Source organism: Pleurodeles waltl, chromosome 6 (assembly GCF_031143425.1).
Source record: "Pleurodeles waltl isolate 20211129_DDA chromosome 6, aPleWal1.hap1.20221129, whole genome shotgun sequence".
Lineage (NCBI taxonomy): Eukaryota > Metazoa > Chordata > Amphibia > Caudata > Salamandridae > Pleurodeles > Pleurodeles waltl.
The window spans coordinates 643,827,403-643,849,328 of NC_090445.1; the positions used below are offsets into that span (position 1 = coordinate 643,827,403).

Sequence of the window (21,926 nt, forward strand, 5' to 3'; positions counted from 1 at the left end):
CCCTTCTGGATTTCTTGTTCACAGCCAGTCCCCTTTCCATGCAGAATGCTTTAAGCTGCCACTTTTTATACATAAATAGGTGCCAGAAATAGACTTCCATTCTGCAAAGGCTTCACAACCAAAAACCAAAGTCCAAAAATATTAGCAATACTTCCAGGAGGACATCAGAGAACAAAAAGCAGAATCACAAGACAAGTAGTATGTGGTCACTTAGTGGTCTGAACTCAAAACAGTAGTGTACACTTAATTACTGTATGTCAAGTACAAATACAAGTCCAAATCCCAACCGCTGATCACCAGTGTTAGAAATGGGGTCTTTGGTTGACAGTCAGGTTACCCCCTGTTCAAGCAAGGACCCTCACTCTAGTCAGGGTAAAAGAGAATCACCCTCAGCTAACCCCTGCTTACCCCCTTGGTAGCTTGGCAGAGCAGTAGGCTTAACTTCAGAGCACTAGGTGTAAAGTATTTGTACCAACACACACAGTAACTTAATGAAAACACTACACAATGACACAACACCGGTTTAGAAAAATAGGAAATATTTATCTAAACAAAACAAGACCAAAACGACAAAAATCCGACATACACAAGTCAAGTTATGAATTTTTAAAGATTAAACTCAAAAATAGCGCTTAGAAACAAAAATGCTTCGATGAGATGTTAACAGGGCGTCGTGACGGAGTCGTTCCCAACAAACTGACACCAGCGGCACCGGACACCGAGTCGCGTAGACCCCCAAGTACAGTACCTTTGGTGAAGAGTGAAAACAAGCCGATGCGCGAAGTCGGGAATCGCGGCGTCTGTGCGAAACGTTGAATCCGTGCACTTTGAGCGGGGTCGGTCACGACGTGGTGCGGCGACTTCCACAGAGTCGCGGACTTCGGAGGGGCTGCTGCGGCGTCGGGCCTGCGAAGAGCGTCGCGTTCCAGCGAAGGTCACGGCGTCAGGTGCAGGTTGCATTACCGGATTCAGCAGCGGCATCGGTCCGAAGTCGTCCGAAGTCGATTTCCTTGGATTCCACCAGCTTTCCTTTCAAGGGCCCAGGGACTGGATAGGGCACCACTTGTCGGGGCAGGAGTCTCTCTAGAGACTCTAGGTGCTGGCAGAGAGAAGTCTTTGCTGTCCCTGAGACTTCAAACAACAGGAGGCAAGCTCTAGATCAAGCCCTTGGAGATTTCTTCCCAAGATGGAAGGCACACAAAGTCCAGTCTTTGCCCTCTTACTCTGGCAGAAGCAGCACTGCAGGAAAGTTCCACAAAGCACAGTCACAGGCAGGGCAGCACTTCTTCCTCAGCTATCAGCTCTTCTACAGGCAGAGATTCCTCTTGGTTCCAGAAGTGTTTCTAAAGTCTGTAGATTTGGGTGCCCTTCTTATACCCATTTTAGTCTTTGAAGTCACCTTTCTTCAAAGGGGACTCACACCTACTTGTGAAATCCTGCCTTGCCCAGGCAAGGCATCAGACACACACCAGGGGGTTGGAGCCGGCATTGTCAGAGGCAGGCACAGTCCTTTCAGATGAGAGTGACCACTCCACCCCTCCCTCCTAGCAGAGATGGCTAATCAGGAAATGCAGGTTACACCCCAGCCCCCATTGTGTCACTGTCTAGTGCGAGGTGAAAAACAAGCCAACTGTCAAACTGACCCAGACAGGGAATCCACAAACAAGGCAGATTCACAGAATGGTTTAAGCAAGAAAATGCTCACTTTCTAAAAGTGGCATTTTCAAACGCACAATCTTAAAATCAACTTTACTAAAAGATGTATTTTTTAATTGTGAGTTCAAGGACCCCAAACTCCACATGTCCATCTACTCTCTAGGGGAATCTACACTTTAATCATATTTAAAGGTAGCCCCCATATTATCCTATGAGAGAGACAGGCCTTGCAACAGTGAAAAACGAAATTGGCAGTATTTCACTGTCAGAACATATAAACCACATTACTATATGTCCTACCTTATCCATAAACTGCACCCTGCCCTTGGGGCTACCTAGGGCCTACCTTAGGGGTGCCCTACATGTAAGAAAAGGGAAGGTTTAGGCCTGGCAAGTGGGTACACTTGCCAAGTCGAATTTACAGTGTAAAAATACACTTACAGACACTGCAGCGGCAGGTCTGAGACATGATTACAGGGTTACTTGTGTGGGTGGCACAACCAGTGCTGCAGGCCCACTAGTATCATTTGATTTACAGGCCCTAGGCACCTCTAGTGCACTTTACTAGGGACTTAACAGTAAAACAACTATGCCAATCATGGATAAACCAATTACATACAATTTACACAGAGAGCATATGCACTTTAGCACTGGTTAGCAGTGGTAAAGTGCTCAGAGTTCAAAAGCCAACAGCAACAGGGCAGAAAAAAATAGGAGGCAGGAGGCAAAAAGATTGGGGATGACCCTGCATAAGCAAAAAAATCCAACACTAACTACAAAAATAACATATATTCTGTTGCACTACATGAAATGCTGCGGTTTCACATGAATAAATGTTTTGCTTCGCCAAAGTAAAGTATACTGTAAGTCACTCAAAATACACGATTTCCTATGTTTTTGTTCTAACGCAATACATTTTCCATTAAATATTTACTCTAAGGGAAAAATGTATTGGCGTTTTTAGTTTGTCAGAACTGTGCTAGAAGGGCACATTTCTGCCCACACATAAGTTTAGAGAATGTCCTGAAACATTTTTGATAATCACAATTCATAATGCGATTCACAAATAATGTTGAGAAACATTGTTTGTGTGAAATTTAATAATCTCATGAAATGCAACAAGGAGTATGTTATTTATAACACTGTTGGACCAATGCAAAGTGAGAGGTACCTGCAGTTTAAAATAAGCTTTAGCAAAGCCAGCAGGTCTGACTATGGGCCATATGTACGAAAGCTTTTTCCCATAGGCACAGAATGGGTAAAATCCTTTGGTACATCTGGCCCTATGTCGTTGCCAGTGTTTGTTTTCTCAATGCGGATGGCCATTTCTGATATAAAACATCTAAAAAGCATTCAAAGATGATTGCTTGTGCGTGCACACACACACAGGCAGCCATCTTTAAATATTTCTTAAATTATTCAATACTGCCTATCATTGCCAGATGGTCAATGCATTGAAAGCACGTCAGCCTCTTTGGAATATTTAAGAAGGATTGAGTAATTCTAAAAAACCTACCACTAGGGTCTACACGTTAAATGATTGAATAATTCCTGTGAAATGGACGGCAAAAATCAATCCAAGATCGTCGCCAGCGCATGTGCACGAATGTCGATGCGTGAGCGGGCCATCTGAAAATGGATTTTGGCATACTAGATTATTATTCTACCATTTCAGGATGGCTGGTGGCAATCTTGGAACAGTAAAAAAAAGGGAAGTATAAGATGGTGCACGCATTTGAGCTAGTGGCCTTGTAGAAGCGTACATAGAGCTGCCAGGCCCTCACCAAAATAAATTCCTAAACAAAAATTATAATAATAAACTCAAACATTCTACTACAGCTTGCGGCACTGAACTGCAATGTTTGATGTGTGCATGCCAATATTGCGCACAGGTAAAATGACGTCACTGACAGTCAAGTTAGCCAGTGGCTGAAGATGACTAACCCGTTGCCTCACGCTATATTGTGTGGTAGGTGGAATCAAAGTATGAATGGAAATGAAGACCAATGGAAGAGGAGGGCAGGTAAAAGCCCCCATATGCATGTATAGTGGAAGGTCTGTTTTTTTTTAACAATAGTCTGATAAGACACCCAGAGCTCTCTCGAAGGTCATACCTAAAAACACATTTGGGGACTCTTAGAGTTAAGGAAATGGTCTGCACATCTTGACAGCCATCCACCACATTCTTTGTTAAGCTCCGTTTGGGGGTCCTCGAGTTCATCAGATCAAAGCCGGAAAACCCTACCTGTCCATCACCAACCCCAGGCCCTGCATTGTCACTGGTGTTGCTTCCATTCGTAAAACAAATTGTGACTATGAAGGACTGCAACTGCACAGCTTCTCCCATTGTGCAGGATTGCATGCAAATATGTAGCATATGGGACAGTCGGGTACAACTTGTGGGTGAAATTTGACCACGGTTTGCAAGCAAGGCATAAATAGAAAAACAAAGGAAAAGCTTCATTGTTATACCTGCAAATTAAGGGATTTTGTAGTCACCAATGAAATTAGCAACAAGTACACAGCAGGACACTGACGTAATTATCTTTCGGCTCACTACAGAGGACATCTGTTAAAACGATCCTAGAGTATATATACCTTTAGAATGTATTTAAAGGACAGAAATATGATTGTGCAAGTATGTATATTACCCCTCTGTGCCAGTAGTGCAAAAGAACTCCGGGCCATCAGCCTCTGTTCTTCAAGTTGGAGCCGGTTGTTTGGAGTCACGTGGCCTCATGTAGATTGATCAGCTGGAGAAATGGCATATAGATGTAAACCTTTCTCTGGGAGCACAGTGGCCACATAAACACAAAATCTGTATCTCTCATGTGTTCTCTTTAGAGCTTAGATGACCTAAAATTGCATCACAACAACTAATTAACCATGTCAACCACTATTCAAATGAAGGACCTGAATTGTACAACAAGCCCTCTCCAGCCCAATACCAACATCACGGTACGCGGTGCACAAAAAAACACAAAACAACGCTCCTTGTCCGAAGCCCACAGTGCCTAAAAGGGCATAAAAGAACTTGACAGCAGAGAGAAAATCTTTGGGGCTAAACGTGACTTAATCGACTAAGAATGTACATCTTATACTCTTCCTCCCCCTCTCAGTTTTTGGCTGCTTATATAAATCACTTTTTCACCCACTGCCTTTTTGGTTCATATTCAAACGTGGTGAACACACACAACAAAAGAAAATAAAAAACCCAGTTTTCAGCCTTATAGAAAATGGGGGTTTATACAAGTTGTGCAAACTTGTGATTTAATGATTTCACTTTTATAGTGCAATGTCTTGGGATGCTCAGTAGACCTGGGAAGGAGTTAAATGTGCATCATAAAATCAAAGATCTGACTGTTGGCAATAACTTCCTGAAACATAAGTGTAAGGAAATGTGTTTTTTCAATGTTTTCCCAGTTTAATTAGCTATGGTCATCTCGTACTTTGACCTCTGCAGTGGCTGCAATTTTCAAACTGGATCCAGCCAGATGACCTTTAATGTTCCAAGTTACCATGACTGATAACAGGATTTTAACTTAAGCACTGGAAACCAACACACAGAACAATTTCGTTTTAATAGCCTAAAGTATGTCCCAAAGCTGATGCCTCAGTGGTTCCCAGACTTTTTTAACCCGCGGTTCCCTTGACCAATTGGCTATTGGCCACGGCTCCCCATTACATTACATTTCTTTGGGAGGTAAAGAGGGTGTTGAATTTGCTCTATATAAGACTGCAAAAAAAAGAGATGTTAAATGGCTAGAAGAGTATCACCTTTGAGACTATATTCTCGAACCAGAGGTGTCTTTAAATCTGGACATGTCAGTGCACTGGACACCTCTCATGGATAAAAAGAAACTGCATTGTTTAATTTGTCACTAGCAGGAACGTTTCAGGTCGGGCGTTGCCCACAACCTACTGTTTTTAATAAAAAAATAAATAACATGCATACTTTCATGGGCTTTCTGTAAGCCCTGTTCTTTCATTATTAGTCTACTGTGGTGTCATTGACATTTTGCTTGTGTCCACTGCAAAACATTGAATGGGGCACAATGTAGGCCCACTACAACCACTGACTTGTCCAACTGTGACGGCACTTTGCTCTTGCACAATGTGCACTGTAATACTCATTCATCAGCCTTCTAGCAGAGACGTTATGTAACAATGGCTAATGTAGCATCAATTCACAGTGAAAGGAAAGAGAATACATTAAAATGCCAAATGTAATCCTGGTAGTTTGTTATTTCTGTAGCCCACCAGATACTGAAAGAAGATACTTGTAAATCCATACTACATACATTCTGGAATCAAAATCATATCAATTTGTTGCAGGGGTAAGCATGAGAATCTATGGTAATTTAAAGGTCATACTGACTGTTACGAACACAGGACTGAATGCAGAAAATTATGTTAACACCAGCCTGTTTCACTATTTCAAAAGAGAGTTTTGATGTAAAATATCAGATGTATTCAAGCAAAGCTGAGAGAATGGAACAGTGAAAACAAAGCTGAGTCACCTTGAGTGTGTAGGACAGGGGTGCTATTCTTCTTAAAGACTGTGCTTTTTGTCTGGATGAGGTGGCTTACAAAAGTGGAAACACCGATAAGTAGAACTAAAGCTGTCCTTCAGCAATAAAAATGATGCAACTAGAGCTGCTATTCCGGAGTCTGGAGGTGTGTGCTCATGCTGGCGTCTGGTGGCTATTACAGGAACTGCAGTTCATAGAAACAATCTACAAAGCTTCACTGCTGAATAGTGTGTGCAGCATTGATAGTTTTGCAGTGACGGAGGCGCTCCTGGCTGAGTTTGGTGGAGCCCCGGGTTGCCGCTGCTCACAGTTTGGGAACTACTGAACTACATAATTTACAAAGCCATGACAACCAGTATCCCTGCTTATCTTGCAAACAGGCTCATCATCTATGATGGTTCTTACCACAGCTTCAGCCAGGACAATATCAGACTGCAGATTAGGAAGTGCAGAAAAGAATAAAACAAGGAAACAGGCCTGGAACAGCATCCCTCTATCCAAGAGAACTGCCCAAAGCTGCTCATATTTAGGAAAGAATTAAAGAGATACCTGTAGGGTTCTTTTAATTACATTACATCTCAGTGCATTAACAGTCCAGAAAACAGCTTCTTCCTGTCACTCGTTGACACTGTACAGCGCTCTGCTGCCTTTTGGCTAGGTTTGTGATAAAGAAATACCATATACATTCATACATACATTGATAACACCCCTTTTAATACAATGCTATGGATAAGTGAGTTGCTTTAAAGGTCTGCTGCCTATCCCGAGCCTTATCTTGAGGTTGACTCCTGCCTGTCACTGCATTAAGACACTGTATGAATAAATCTGTTTGGCGATCCGTTGCTTTACATTATCAGTTGTTGTGAAGCAAGTTGGCATACCGCAATGAATATTTTAATGGAGTAATAGATTACTAAAAAACACACTTTGGACTCCAGACATGAGGATTTTTCACAGGGCATTTAGGGTGTCAATTACAAGTAACTTGGAGAAATACGTGATATTTATTGCACTAGGTAAATACAGATCCCCTGGTGTTTGTAATGCAACAGGTGCCTTGAATAGAAAGTACTACGAGTTTTTCTCATTACAATAGGTGATAAAATGTAGGTTTTTATGCTTTCTGCAGTCTGCCGAAATTTACCAGGAGAAAACATCAAAGGATTGGAAAAACCCCGTTTGCATAGTTGTCACATTTTATCAAGAAGTAGTCGAGCCCATAGTGCAAAAATACACCCCATTCAGATTGACCAACCAGCCAGCTTACCAAACCAAGGGGTATGAAACTCGAACTTCATAGATCATACACAGCACCACTGTTTAATTTGAGCCGATGTCTGGCGGTGGGAGTCATCAGCACTCCTTTTTGAGGACCGGCGCTCATTTTTTCTCATCAGACATTTACCAAGAACAAGAGCTGGAAAAACAAACAAAGCAGAAAGATGAAGGACGAGAAAGACGGAAAGAACCGTCATAAAGGGCGAAAGAATTGATCAGGAAGAGGGAGATAAAGGGCAGGCATTGTCTGCTATGGCATGGAAGAAGCATGTAAATTACACAGCCCTGGTACTTGGTGAGCCAACACCTGCTACTGGCTTCAATGCAAACCTTTGTGCACCGGCACTTATTATTTTACAAATGAAGCACTGCACACCAGTGGCCAAATCATGAAGACCATAGAGCCGAGGGCATGTGTTTTTCCTCTGACGTGTCAAGAAATAATAGCTATACTTAGAATGTCTCCAAAATAATGCGCAAAAAGCAGGCAGCACATGTTGGAAACAGTAACCATGGACTGTCTCTGTTTCTTCACAGTGCTTGCCAAAGGTAATGCATTAAACTTGCAAATTATCTAGGTTATATGTATGAACTTTAGACACAACAAGCAAATTAACAGGCGCAATATTGTGCGCTGAGGCAGCACAGCCCTTCATGATATGGCCCCAGGCTTCCAGCTCATGAACACAGCCCAGTATCCCACCAAATACTGTGCACACTTCGTCAGCCTTGTGGTCTCCCCTTTTAATTAGGCCTGTTATTTTGCTCCATCACATTCTCCACAGCATTGTATGAATCCAGCCCGTGTTTTTCTAAGAAAAAATATACCTATCATGGTGACTTTTAGCTTAGTATTATCCCCAGGTATTTTGTCTTAAATTTCAATTTTATACTTCATTAGATTGTATTTTAAATATGTAATTTATTGGACTGTGTTTGTTGTTTTCTTACCAATTTGAATTGCATTGTACATTTAAAAATGATTTCCCCCACTTATCACTACAGGAAAGAAATTCTAGCACATTTGTATTGTTGACAAAGTCTATAAGTAAAAATGCCTCACATTAGTTGTCGATCTCTCCTTTTTTTAGTGAGTCAGAAATTTGGAAACTCTGGGCCAAGCTCCGACACGATGAACCATACCTGCTTGGCAACTTGGAAGAATTCTTGGCAAAAGTGACCAACCAGATCAAGGAAGCACGAAAGGAGAAAGAGACTCTCGAATTGACCCTAAAAAAGTAGGTTTTCCCACGCTTGATGTTAGGCAGAATACCTGTCCATGTCCCTGCTATGATTAATCTGGTATTTGGTTGTCAGATTCCATGCTCATACAATGCTGGCTAGGCATTTCTGTGGTTTAACACTTCACATAACAAAGGTGTGTGTAGAGCTTGCATGTCACGAGCTTACATGTTGATTTAGACACCAAAACGACAATCAGTTTTAGGGAACTGGATATAGGATTTTTCAAAGTTTGAAATGTTTGCAACTCCAAAAAGTTCAAAGCTCCGACTGCGGGTATCTAGTCATGCTAGACTGAGTCAAAGTCAAAAGTAAAGGCTGTCTGTAATGAAGCATGGTTCGGATTTAGGGATCAGGTTTGTCCCGGTAGAAAGTCTACCTTCTGACTTAGTTTTTCTGGAACAATTTCTCATCAATGAGGTAATCGGCGGGTTGGGATGCCAGTTATATCGGAAGAGGGATTCATTGATGCCTGCTGGCTGAATTGCAAGACCTCAGTGGGCACCTTGGCTCTGGCGGAAAATTCAAGGCTCTTGGCATTAAAGGTGAAAAACTCTGAGCGTCAACAATGACAGGGTGCTGGTCAGCATTGTGGATGTGGAAACTTTTTTGAAGGTCTGGATCCTTTCAGCAGGACAAACCAGTAAGCTGAGTCCAGCCAGCAGTTCGACGTCAGTGGCTGTATCTCATCAGCTGTCCAGTGGTAGCCTCTGGTTCTGTTTTTCAGAAAGCTTGTCAAAAGTTTCTAAGCATCCAGTCTTACAGATTTTGAGGGGGGGGAATACACTCTAATGCCAGCCAATGGTCCCAGACATTTTGGGCACCACTTGGAGGTTAGGTCTCTATCACCCAGAATCAACCAGCAGTGTCCAGGGAAAATCCAGATGGATTTGATCAGCTAGGATTCAGGAAAGTCTGGGTTTTTTGCAACTTTTGTATTCTTGGAGCTGACAGGATGCTAGCCACCTAGCCCTTGGAGTCCACTCTTCTGTGCTGGATACAAGTGGAAACAGGCTTAGCCCTTGGGGGGTTCTCTCCACAAATCCAACAGCAGGTGCAGTACTTTTCCATACAGGTTCAGATGTGTTCTGAGGAGGGAACTTCGGATACCTCATTTATACCCAATGCTAGTCTTTCCAGCTCTTCCTGTATATTTTTCTGTAACCTATCCAACAGTGCCCTCCCCCCCCCACCTAAAACCAATGTGGTAAAACTTTCCTTCCTTGTGCAGACCTCCTTGGATGCACCAAGAGATGTGGCTAGTATAATGGACAAACCCTCCCTGTTTTTGCCCTAAACTGATTCTAGGGGCAGCCCCTTTCCTCCTGGGATTGGAGCCCGGTTGGTTATCACAACAATGAAGGGACAGGTCTAGCTGTGAATTACATCTGCTTGTGACAGGTTAGGCACTTTTTGAAGTCTAATTAAATTCCTTGGCACAGCCCAGATGGCCATCCTGTCAGGAGGAAAACCCTGTCCCCACATACAAGCCTTTAGTCCACTGTCTGGATATTGTCCTCTCCACCCTGGATGATGTATGGGGCACAAACAGTATAGTACCCTTTGAACACCTTTAGGTCAAGTATGAAATGGCAATTACACAAATATTTAAATACTTACAATAAAGTCATACGTTGCAAACATGGGTCTAACTGAGAGAGGAGACTAAATCAGATTCTCCCTAGAGAGAAGGTTGTTGGACAGACACCTGACTATAAAAAAATATTTCTCTCTGATGCGACACATTGATGAGGAAAACACAGGGCCAACTAGACCAGCTGCTGGCAAATTGGAATACAGATACAGGGGAGTTGGAGGATGAGTTGAAGGATGACAATTGAAGAGATGTGTAATTTCCAAGCCAAGAGAAGTGGCCATAAAGGTGAGCTTCATCCTAATCCAATTAAATATCTTGCTATCTGCAAGTCCTAATATACAGAATAGGCAGGGCTAAAGATGATAAATGCATGCAGAACTGTTGTCAGAAGTGTATTGGAAGGGAATAGCACAAACACTAGAAGGCATCAATAAAGTACATATTGATGCACAAGCACCCCTAGTACTATTGGGAATATGGAGGGACATATTGTGAATAATTATTGATTAATCAAGAATTTATTCTAGCAAAGAAATAAATCACACAGAAGTGGGGTAGTACAATATGCCAGAGACGACAAGACTGGTAATTGGAAATGGATGTGTGTAGGGCAAGAAGAGAAATGATCTATGAGGAAAGGGGATGCCCAAAAAAAGGTGAAAACATGTGGGGAGAATGGGAGACAGGGAGCTAGGGACACAGAGGCCTTGAGAGTGGAATAAGAGATAAAGGGGTAGCAAGGACACAGACTGTGCTAATGAAGGACAAGGGCAAAATGCGGATACCCAGGTACCTGGGACCATTGCCTGCAGTGGAAAGACTCTCCTTAAGGAACTATGGGGGTCATTACGACATAGCCACCCGCCAAGCGGTAACCGCTGTGCGGCCGCCAATGCCCCAGGGGCCCCAGGACACCCCTTACCGCCAGCCTCTTGCTAGCGGTGCAACCAGAAACAGGCTGGCGGTAGGGGTGTCATAATCCCCAGGGCAGCGCTGCTTGCAGCGCTGCCCTGGTGGATTATCACCGCCGAGGCTAAAACGGCAGGAAACCGCCGGCCCCGGTGGTGCGACCGCGGCGCTACCGCCGCGGTCGTAATAGGCCAGGAAGCACCGCCAGCCTGTTGGCGGTGCTTCCGTCATTTTAGCCCTGGCGGTCTCGGACCGCCAGGGTCAAAATGACCCCCTATGTGTTCAACATGTACTCTCCGGGTGGTGGGGGAGGGGAAGTGTGAGGATATTGCTGCAATTGTTTTGATTTCATATTGTCTGACAACCTCATGTCAACTTAAAATTCAAATAAAATCTTTAAATAAAAAACAAATGTGCCATATAGGATTTTTCAAACCTTTGACAAGTTTCTAGAGGTGGAAGCACATGCACTGGGGCCTGGCTAGCAGAGTCCCAGTGTACAGATTCAAAAAACCAACATCATCAGTTCCAAAAAACGTGGCTGGTCTTTCTTGCAAAGGAAAGCATTTTCATACCCTAAGGAAATTGAATGTCCATGGAAGAACGTTCAGAGGAAAGAGAGCTGAAAATTGTGCTGTCCTTTATTTGCTAAGCAGCTTCTGTAAGTCTGCTCAGTGATCTGCCTTTCATAATGTTTGAAGCTAACATTCATTGTGATGTCCTTAATCAACTTTATTAGGTTTATTACAGTAGGGTACTTTCTTCTGCATACAGCTGCAAACCTCTAGCACTACAAGAAGAGTGTGTCTTTGCCACACAGTTGCATCAGTATCATGCCACACAGCCAAAACACCATAAAACCAAATGTTAGAAATGGGGTCTTTGGTTGGCAGTCAGGTTCCCCCCTGTCCAAACAAGGATCCTCTCTCTAGTCAAGGTAAAAGAAAATCACCCTCGACTAACCCCTGCTTACCCCTTTGGTAGCTTGGCATGAGCAGTAGGCTTAACATCAGAATGCTAGGTGTAAAGTATTTGTACCAACACACACAGTAACTTAATGAAAACACTACAAAATGACACAACACAGGTTTAGAAAAATAGAGAATATTTATCTAAACAAAACAAGACCAAAATGACAAAAATCCACAATACACAAGTCAAGTTATCCATTACAAAAGCAAAAAGAGTCTTCATGTAGTTTTAAACACACACTAACATTGTTAGCGTGAAAATGTACCTTGGGTGCGTCAAAAATAACCCTGCACGGGTGAGTGTGCATCAAAAAGGGCTTGCGATGCGTCGATTTCACTCACGAGCAAGACCTTGCGTCGTTTCTCCTTTCGTAGGGTCGAGGCACGTTGTTTCTTCTCTCCACAGGAGAGCGATGCGTCGATCCGGTCAGCACTCTCGGGTCCGGGCAGGCCTTGCGTTGTTTTTACACACCCAGCAGTCCTTGCGTCGGAAATCCAGCTGCACAATGATCCCAAAAACACGCAGCGCTGGTTGCAATCTCACCAGCCTCCGTCAGCAATTCTGCGTGATGTTTCTCCAGCTCTGTGCGTCGATCTTCATGTTGCGTTGCAGGCGAGCGTCGATTTTCAGCTGCAGATCGGAGTCGCGTCAATCTTCTTACTGCACGGCTTTATGAGCATGGATTTGTTCCTCTTAGGCTACCAGCTTCTCCTTTCAGGGTCCCAGGAACTGGATGGGCACCACAGGGCAGAGTAGGAGTCTCTCCAGAGACTCCAGGTGCTGGCAGAGAGAAGTTGTTGCTGTCCCTGAGACTTCAAACAACAGGAGGCAAGCTTTAAATCAAGCCTTTGGAGATCTTCACAAGATGAAAGGCACACAAATCCAGTCTTTGGTCTCTTACTCTGGCAGAAACAGCAACTGCAGGATAGCTCCACAAAGCACAGTCACAGGCAGGGCAGCTCTTCTTCCTCAGCTCTTCAGCTCTCCTCCAGGCAGAGGTTTCTCTTGGTTTGCAGAAGTGTTCTAAAGTCTGTGGTTTTGGGTGCCTTTCTTGTACCCTGTTAGAAATGGGGTCTTTGGTTGACAGTCTTTGGTTGACCCCCTGTTCAAGCAAGGACCCTCACTCTAGTCAGGGTAAAAGAGAATCACCCTCAGCTAACCCCTGCTTACCCCCTTTGTAGCTTGGCAGTGCAGTAGGCTTAACCTCAGAGTGCTAGGTGTAAAGTATTTGTACCAACACACACAGTAACTTAATGAAAAACACTACAAAATGACACAACACCAGTTTAGAAAAATAGGAAATATTTATCTAAACAAAACAAGACCAAAACGACAAAAATCCAACATGCACAAGTCAAGTTATGAATTTGTAGAGATTAAACTCAAAAATAGCGCTTAGAAACAAGAATGCTTCGATGAGATGTTAACATGGCGTCGTGACGGAGTCGTTCCCAACAAGCCGACACCAGCGGCGCCGGACACGGAGTCGTGTAGACCCCCAAGTACAGTACCTTTGGTGAAGAGTGAAAACAAGCCGATGCGCGAAGTCAGGGATTGCGGCGTCTGTGCGAAACGTTGAATCCGTGCACTTCGAGCGGCGTCGGTCACAATGTGGTGCGGCGACTTCCACGGAGTCGCGGACTTCAGCGGGGCTGCAGCGGCATCGGGCCTGCGAAGAGCGTCGCGTTCCAGCGAAGGTCACGGCGTCGGGTGCAGGCGGCGTCACCGGATTCAGCAGCGGCGTCGGTCCGGAGTCGTCCGAAGTCGATTTCCTTGGATTTCATTTCAAGGGCCCAGGGACTGGATCGGGCACCACTTGTCAGAGCAGGAGTCTCTCCAGAGACTCCAGGTGCTAGCAGAGAGAAGTCTTTGCTGTCCCTGAGACTTCAAACAACAGGAGGCAAGTTCTAAATCAAGCCCTTGGAGATTTCTTCACAAGATGGAATGCACGCAAAGTCCAGTCTTTGCCCTCTTACTCTGGCAGAAGCAGCACTGCAGAAAAGCTCCACAAAGCACAGTCACAGGCAGGGCAGCACTTCTTCCTCGGCTATCAGCTCTTCTCCAGGCAGAGGTTCCTCTTGGTTCCAGAAGTGTTTCTAAAGTCTGTAGATTTGGGTGCCCTTCTTATACCCATTTTAGTCTTTGAAGTCACCTTTCTTCAAAGGGGACTCACACCTACTTGTGAAATCCTGCCTTGCCCAGGCAAGGCCTCAGACACACACCAGGGGTTGGAGTCTGCATTGTCAGAGGCAGGCACAGTCCTTTCAGATGAGAGTGACCACTCCACCCCTCCCTCCTAGCAGAGATGGCTAATCAGGAAATGCAGGTTACACCCCAGCTCCCTTTGTGTCACTGTCTAGTGCGAGGTGAAAAACAGCCCAACTGTCAAAAAATCAACTTTACTAAAAGATGTATTTTTAAATTGTGAGTTCAGGGACCCCAAACTTCATATGTCCATCTACCCTCTAGGGGAATCTACACTTTAATCCTATTTAAAGGTAGCCCCCATATTATCCTATGAGAGGGACAGGCCTTGCAACAGTGAAAACAAATTTAGCAATATTTCACTGTTAGGACATATAAAACACATTACTATATGTCCTACCTTAACCATACACTGCACCCTGCCCTTGGGGTTACCTAGGGCCTACCTTAGGGGTTTCTTACATATAAAAAAGGGAAGGTTTAGGCCTGGCAAATGGGTAGCAAGTGGGTACACTTGCCAAGTTGAATTTACAGTTAAAACTGCACACACATACACTGCAGTGGCAGGTCTGAGACATGATTACAGAGCTACTTATGTGGGTGGCACAACCAGTGCTGCAGGCCCACTAGTAGCATTTGATTTACAGGCCCTGGGCACCTCTAGGTCACTGTACTAGAGACTTACTAATAAATCAAATATGCCAATCATGGATAAACCAATTACATACACATTTTGTATAGGAGCACCTGCACTTTAGTATATCGAAAAATAGGGGGATGGGGAGGAGTTAAAGGTCCAGTGCATACCCTCCCATATCAGTTCCTAATAATGAAATGCACTGTTCCTAAATACTAATAGAAGGAAGGAAAACACACAGGGAGAGTGTAAGGTTAACCTATTAAATAGAGAATCCTATTCAATAGGAGCAAGAGTCCTCACACACCCAAATGGGTGTCATGCTTCATCATCGGACAAGCTCCTCGTCAGACTGGCGCTGCAATGTCTGACGGGCACCACCCTTTCGGGGGGCTCTTTGCCGGAGTTCTTTTATGATGATGCCTCACTATCCCATAGGTAAGTAAGGAGAGGAAGGAGAGCAAGAAAAATAATAAACCAAGCTAAAATTGGCTCATGACCTATTTGCAAGAATTTCTTTAATTGGTGCAGATAGCAGGCCAAGATTAAAAACAATAATCTGGAGAACAATGTCGAAATGATGTCCGACTTTTCTCACATAAATGGGTAGTCAAAAACTATAAGACCCCCCTAAGAAATTGGGTCGACATGTTTCGCGTCTATTTGGTCCACATAGGATCCACTGACGCTTACTCAGGACCTAAATATGATGATGCTTCTCCACATACAAATATAAAGAATGATCTTGCCTATAACAACTACTAAGTGAAAGCAAAAAATCAGTCAGTCACTTACATCAGTCCATTATGACCCACAGTGTCAAACCTCTTCGTCGCCCTGGAAATGTGTAAACATCATCTCAATGAATAATGCTCAAGTTCAAGTGACAAGAGACCCGTATAATCAGGTGTAAAGTTAATGTGGCACACGGTGATGGTGAAAGAAGTTAACACATCAAGCCAATTTGCAAATAACAAATGATGCTTACCCTCCCAATTCGGGATAAGGCTTCATGGGATCACGCAGACCTTAGGCCTGGTCCAAGTGATAAGCTGCATGTCATAAACAAAAAACATGGTAACATAGCAAGAATAACGGCGAGAGTTAAGAGAATATATGTTAAAGCCTCCTGGGAATTGTCACTCTAAATAAAGTGTCCATTTGCTCTATACACTACAATATAAGAGGGCATAGTCCCATTTTACTGTCCACTCATTCATACATTACAGTGGAGTCATTATCTGTAAACCAATAAAGTGGCTGTAATCGGTCCCGCTGCCATCCACGGTTCTTTTTTTAATTTTTTTTTTATATATAAGGGATAGCCATTCAGAAGAACCCTAGATTCACAATTTGGCAGGTATCAAGGTTACCCCTCTCAAGTCGATACACTCGCTCAGTGCTAAACACTTGCTGTAGTTAGTTAGTTATTATGAGAGCACCCGGGTGCCCTCCGGGTTAAAAATATATATAAACGGTCTCCTGGTTAACACTCAGACTCATTGAACAGTCCCCCAGCGTACTCACTAGTTGATGGCCGGCCGTCGGTGGTTGCTCCTACCCCTGGTCGCGCTCCCGAATTGACGAGGGAGACGCGTAACCGGAGGGTTGAAAAGGAGTTGAAACCGGAAGGAAGCGGACTCGCGCGTTGCTAGGCAACGTGCGCGAGTCTGCGGGTTAGTGTCATCGACAAAGGACTCCAGTCGAGTTCTTCGTGGTTCATTTGGTAGCCATGATTGAGTGTTTTATTAAAGAACAAATCACCAGGAAATGCTTATCGCGGGTGTGCAAATTGGGCATAGCATCGTAATAATCAATGTTCCGCATATTGTCTGATACTGTGCGGTACCCCCGTGATTTATCATTATGAATGCTCTTTCATTTTTAGTTATTATGTGGTTCATACCACAAAAAAGAAAGAAAAGAAGAGATGTGAAAGTCTTTGTAGTCAAAGGAGGAACCATCTCACAAAGTGATCACAAATATCCAACCTCTAGGAAGGAAGAGGTGGGGAAGGCAATAATTATATTGTGCCTCAAAAAATGTGGAAGAATCTTTTTGTTGAGGTTTGACAATATTGTTGTCAGTTTAAGTGAAAAAATTAAGTGAAAAAATTAACCCAGGGGATATCATCGTTTAAGCCTTTACGGTGGGTCCCGAGTTTAAAAACCCAACGTTATTCTAGCTCAAAAAGAGACTGAGAGTTTTTCTGTGGGCATGTTTGTAATACAACCCACCACATGTCATCTGGACTATGCTTTGTTTCGATGTAGTGGATGCTTAATTTAGTCGAAGTGCGTCCGCACCGAATGTTACTGCGGTGTTCATTAATTCTGAGTTTCACCGCTCTAGTGGTCATCCCTACGTACTGTAAGCCGCAGGGGCACGTAATCAAATATACACAATTCCGGGTGTTACAGTTAGTGTGTTTAAGTAGACGCCAATGTCCAATCGGGTTCAGCTCCAAAGAATCAGTACGTTTAGTCAAGGAGCATACATTACAATTTCCACATGGGAAATGACCCACAACTGGTGGTAACTCCCACAGGGTACTTTGTTTATTGGGTGTCACTCTAGATTTAGGTCTAGTGTGAATCAATGTATCTCTCAGATTGGTGGTTCTACGGAAGGCGAAGAGAGGTTTCGGAATTTTTTCACCTCCACTTTGAAGGATCTCCCATCTTTTATTGATAATTTTCTTGACTGAATTCGACAGAGGTGTAAAAGTCGTAACACATGTCAATTTTTTATCCGCACATCTGGGTGCCATCTGTAGGAGTTGATCCCTATCACTATATTTAGCTCTCTTATAAGCTGTGTTTACCACTTTAGATGGGTAGTGGCGGTCATATAGTTTATGTTTCAATTCTGTTGCTTGAATGTCAAAGGAACGAGTATTACTACAATTACGGCGCAGTCGTAAAAATTGGCCAAAAGGTAAGTTATCTCCGAGTGCTCTAGGGTGATGACTGTCGTAGAGCAACAGACTGTTACGGTCTGTTGTTTTTTGATGTGTGCGGGTCATGAGAACGCCCCTATCAATGCTGATCTCCAGATCCAAGAATGTGATTGTAGTGGTGGAGACTGAGGCGGTAAAATTCAAAAAGGGATCAAGGTTGTTGACCCACGTGGTGAAAGATGTTACCTCCTCAAGGGGACCTTTCCAGATGACCAAAATGTCGTCGATATATCTGCGCCACAACTTGATGTACTCAAAATGCGGGTTGGAGGTAGGTAGTATGAATCGTTTTTCAAAGTCATACATATAGAGACATGCTAAGCTGGGCGCAAAGGTGCTTCCCATTGAAGTGCCTCGAATCTGGTGGAACAACAGGTCTTCGAACTGAAAGAAATTCTCTGTCATTGCTAAGTGCGCACAGTGCATGATGAAATGTATTGGGGTAGTAAGATCCAGTGTAGTTGACAGGAGGGCTGACTCTACTACTGCCAACGTTGCTTGCTGAGGGATATTAGTATACAGCGCTTCCACATCCATGGTAATCAGTGCGTGGATCTCCCCTTCAGAGTTAAGGGATTCTATGAGGTTGAGAACATCTTTTGTGTCTCGTAAATATGTTGAAGATTGTTGCACAAGTGGTTGTAATCACCCTCAGCTAACCCCTGCTTACCCCCTTGGTAGCTTGGCACAAACATAGGCTTAACTTCAGAGTGCTAGGTGTAAAGTATTTCTACCAACACACACAGTAACTTAATGAAAACAATACAAAATGACATAATTTCTACTTTCGTCAGGTTGGGGGGCGTAGTTTCTTCTCTCCACAGGAGAGCGATGCATCGATCCAGTCAGCACTCTTGGGTCCAGGCAGGCCCTGTGTTGTTTTTACACACTCAGTGGTACTTCTGTTGGAAATACAGCCACACGATGATCCAAAAACCACGCAACGCAGGTTGCGATCTCACCAGCCTCCATCAGCGATGCGCCCGTCGTTTCTCTAGCTCCGTGCAACGATCTTCATGTCGCATTGCAGGCGAGTCTGGATTTTCAGCTGCAAAGCCCGCGACACGTCGATTTTTCAACCACAGATCAGAGTCACATCTATCTTTTCCCCGCACAGCGTTCTGTGCAAGGATTTCTTCCTCTTAGGCTCTCCAGAGACTCCAGGTGCTGGCAGAGAGAAGTCTTTGTTGTCCCTGAGACTTCAAACAACAGGAGGCAAGCTCTAAATCAAGCCCTTGGTGATCTTCACAAGATGGAAGGCACACAAAGTCCAGTCTTTGCCCTCTTACTCTGGCAGAAGCAGCAACTGCATGATAGCTCCACAAAGCACAGTCACAGGCAGAACAGCTCTTTTTCCTCAGCTCTTCAGCTCTTCTCCAGGCAGAGGTTCCTCTTGGTTTCCAGAAGTGTTCTAAAGTCTGTGGTTTTGGGTGCCCCTCTTATACCCAATCTCTCCTTTGAAGTAGGCCTACTTCGAAGCAAAGACTCTCTTGAATGTGAAATCCTGCCTTGCCCAGGCCAGGCCCAAGACACTCACCAGGGGGTTGGAGACTGCATTGTGGGAGGGCAGGAACAGCCCTTTCAGGTGTGAGTGCCACTGCTCCCCTCCCTCCTAGCACAGATGGCTCATCAGGAAATGCAGTCTACACCCCAGCTCCCTTTGTGTCACTGTCTAGTGTGAGGTGCAACCAGCCCAACTGTCAAACGGACCCAGACAGGGAATCCACAAACAGGCAGAGTCACAGAAATGGTATAAGTAAGAAAATGCTCACTTTCTAAAAGTGGCATTTTCAAACCCACAATCTTAAAATCAACTTTCTAAAAGATGTATTTTTAAATTGTGAGCTCAGAGACCCCAAACTCCACATGTCCATCTGCTCCCAAAGGGAATCTACACTTTAATGAGATTTAAAGGTAGCCCCCATGTGAACCTATGAGAGGGACAGGCCGTGCAACAGTGAAAACAAATGTAGCAATATTTTACTGTTAGGACATATAAAACACATTACTATATGTCCTACTTTATCCATACACTGCACCCTGCCGTTGGGGCTACCTAGGGCCTTCCTTAGGGGTGCTTTACATGAAAGAAAAGGGAAGGTTTAGGCCTGGCAAGTGGGTACACTTGCCAAGTCGAATGTACAGTTAAAACTGCACACACAGACACTGCAGTGGCAGGTCCGAGACATGATTACAGAGCTACTTATGTGGGTGGCACAACCAGTGCTGCAGGCCCACTAGTAGCATTTGATTTAAAGGCCCTGGGCACCTCTAGTGCACTGTACTAGGGACTTATTAATACATCAAATATGACAATCATGGATAAACCAATTACGTACACATCTTGTAAAGGAGCACTTGCACTTTAGCACTGGTTAGCAGTGGTAAAGTGCCCAGAGTAACAAAAACAGCAAAATCAGAGTCCAGCACACATCAACAACCTGAGAAACAGAGGCAGAAAGTTAAGGGAGACCACTCCAAGGATGAAAAGTCTAACACCAAATATACCCATGAAGCCTCCTAATCATCACTGCCCTTCAACTCAACAACATATTCCAGAATTAGCTAGTCCTCACACACAATTCCTTAGATTCCTCGCTTTATTGTAGACATAAAGCTCACTCCAAACCCATTACCTTCTCTGTTTCCACACTGTTATTAAAAATTGTGCAGTCATTCACTACTTTTAGATCAGTCACCACAACTTATTTCAAGTGTCTCTTTGGTCTCCTGGCACCTGTATGCTGCCAGACACCTTTGACGTGATGCATGGCCAAGTGGTGAAAACAAACCGTTTACAAACATCTACTTTGTAGCTATAAATCACTTTTGGTATCCCTTTGCCATTATGGATGATTTTATCAGAGAAGATACCTCCTCCCTTGTTAACAAGGTGGCATATTGGCTTCGTCATACCAGGGGCTGTGCTTCTATTATTCACTCTGACATTGTCTTTGCTTCTCGGGTACGTGGTTGTCCCGGTGGCCGTGACACCATCAAAATTAACCTTATTAACCCCGAATTAGTTAGGGGACTTTTGCAGATGGAAGCCCGCAATACGTTAAGAACTGACTTTGATATACATTTCCGCGAACGCCTGCCTGCTATTGGCCACAAGATCTTGCCCGCCCATCCTTTGATGCCCAAGGGAATCCCCTGCAGTGTTCCAGTTCCTGTTCCTAAGTCTGGCTTGTTGCCTTTCCCTGTTGATGGGGCTGCTTTGGTTCACAATCCTAAACATAGTGGTACTCAAGACCCCGTTACTATAGGGGATACATCTGATGTGGACTGACTACTCTCCCCTAATCATTGCATACCCTGTGGTCCACTTGTACTGTCTCAAAGACCTTTAATCAGCCCAGGTGGTCGCATCTCAAGTGCTTCTCTCTGTACCCCTATAGTAAATTCTAAATTAGTTACGGATACTGATTTTGGTACGCTCACTTGTAACACTCCAACTTCTAAAGGGTATTTGTTGTCCTGGAATGTGGCAGGTATCAAGAGCAAACTGCCTGATCCGGAGTGGGGGTCTTTTGTGGAATCTTACTCTATCTGCATGTTCCAGGAAACTTGGGCAATGGGTGGTGTGTATAGGCAAGGTTATCGTTCTTTTATAAAAAGGGCGATTCAATCCCTCAGGGGAAGGGCGGTTGGGGGTCTATGTATCTGGGTCAAGATGTCTGAGATGGTTAGGGTCAAGGAAATTGCTGTTGATTCTTGTGATATTTTAGCCATAGTAATACAGCCTAGGTCTAGTACCCCTGTGCTGTGTATTAATATCTATAACCGTCCAGGCTCCCTTAACCAACAGTCTGATACCATTCATCGCTTGCATAATGTTCTTTCAGAATTCCATTCTAAATATCGAGTCATTATTGCTGGTGATCTTAACGCCCAAATTGAACTTGGCTCAGCCTTTGCTGAGTCCACTCAGGATGA

At 44.0% G+C, this 21,926-nt stretch overlaps 1 protein-coding gene across 2 annotated transcripts in view; it reads left to right on the top strand.

The window, feature by feature from the left end:
* Positions 1 to 21,926, top strand: part of RAB44 (RAB44, member RAS oncogene family) — a 350,449-nt gene that overhangs the window by 143,906 nt on the left and 184,617 nt on the right. For both annotated transcript variants that reach the window (XM_069238986.1, XM_069238985.1), the window contains exon 5: positions 8,558 to 8,704. In XM_069238986.1, coding sequence (XP_069095087.1) covers positions 8,558 to 8,704 — 147 coding nt within the window. The remainder of the gene's footprint in view (positions 1 to 8,557; positions 8,705 to 21,926) is intronic.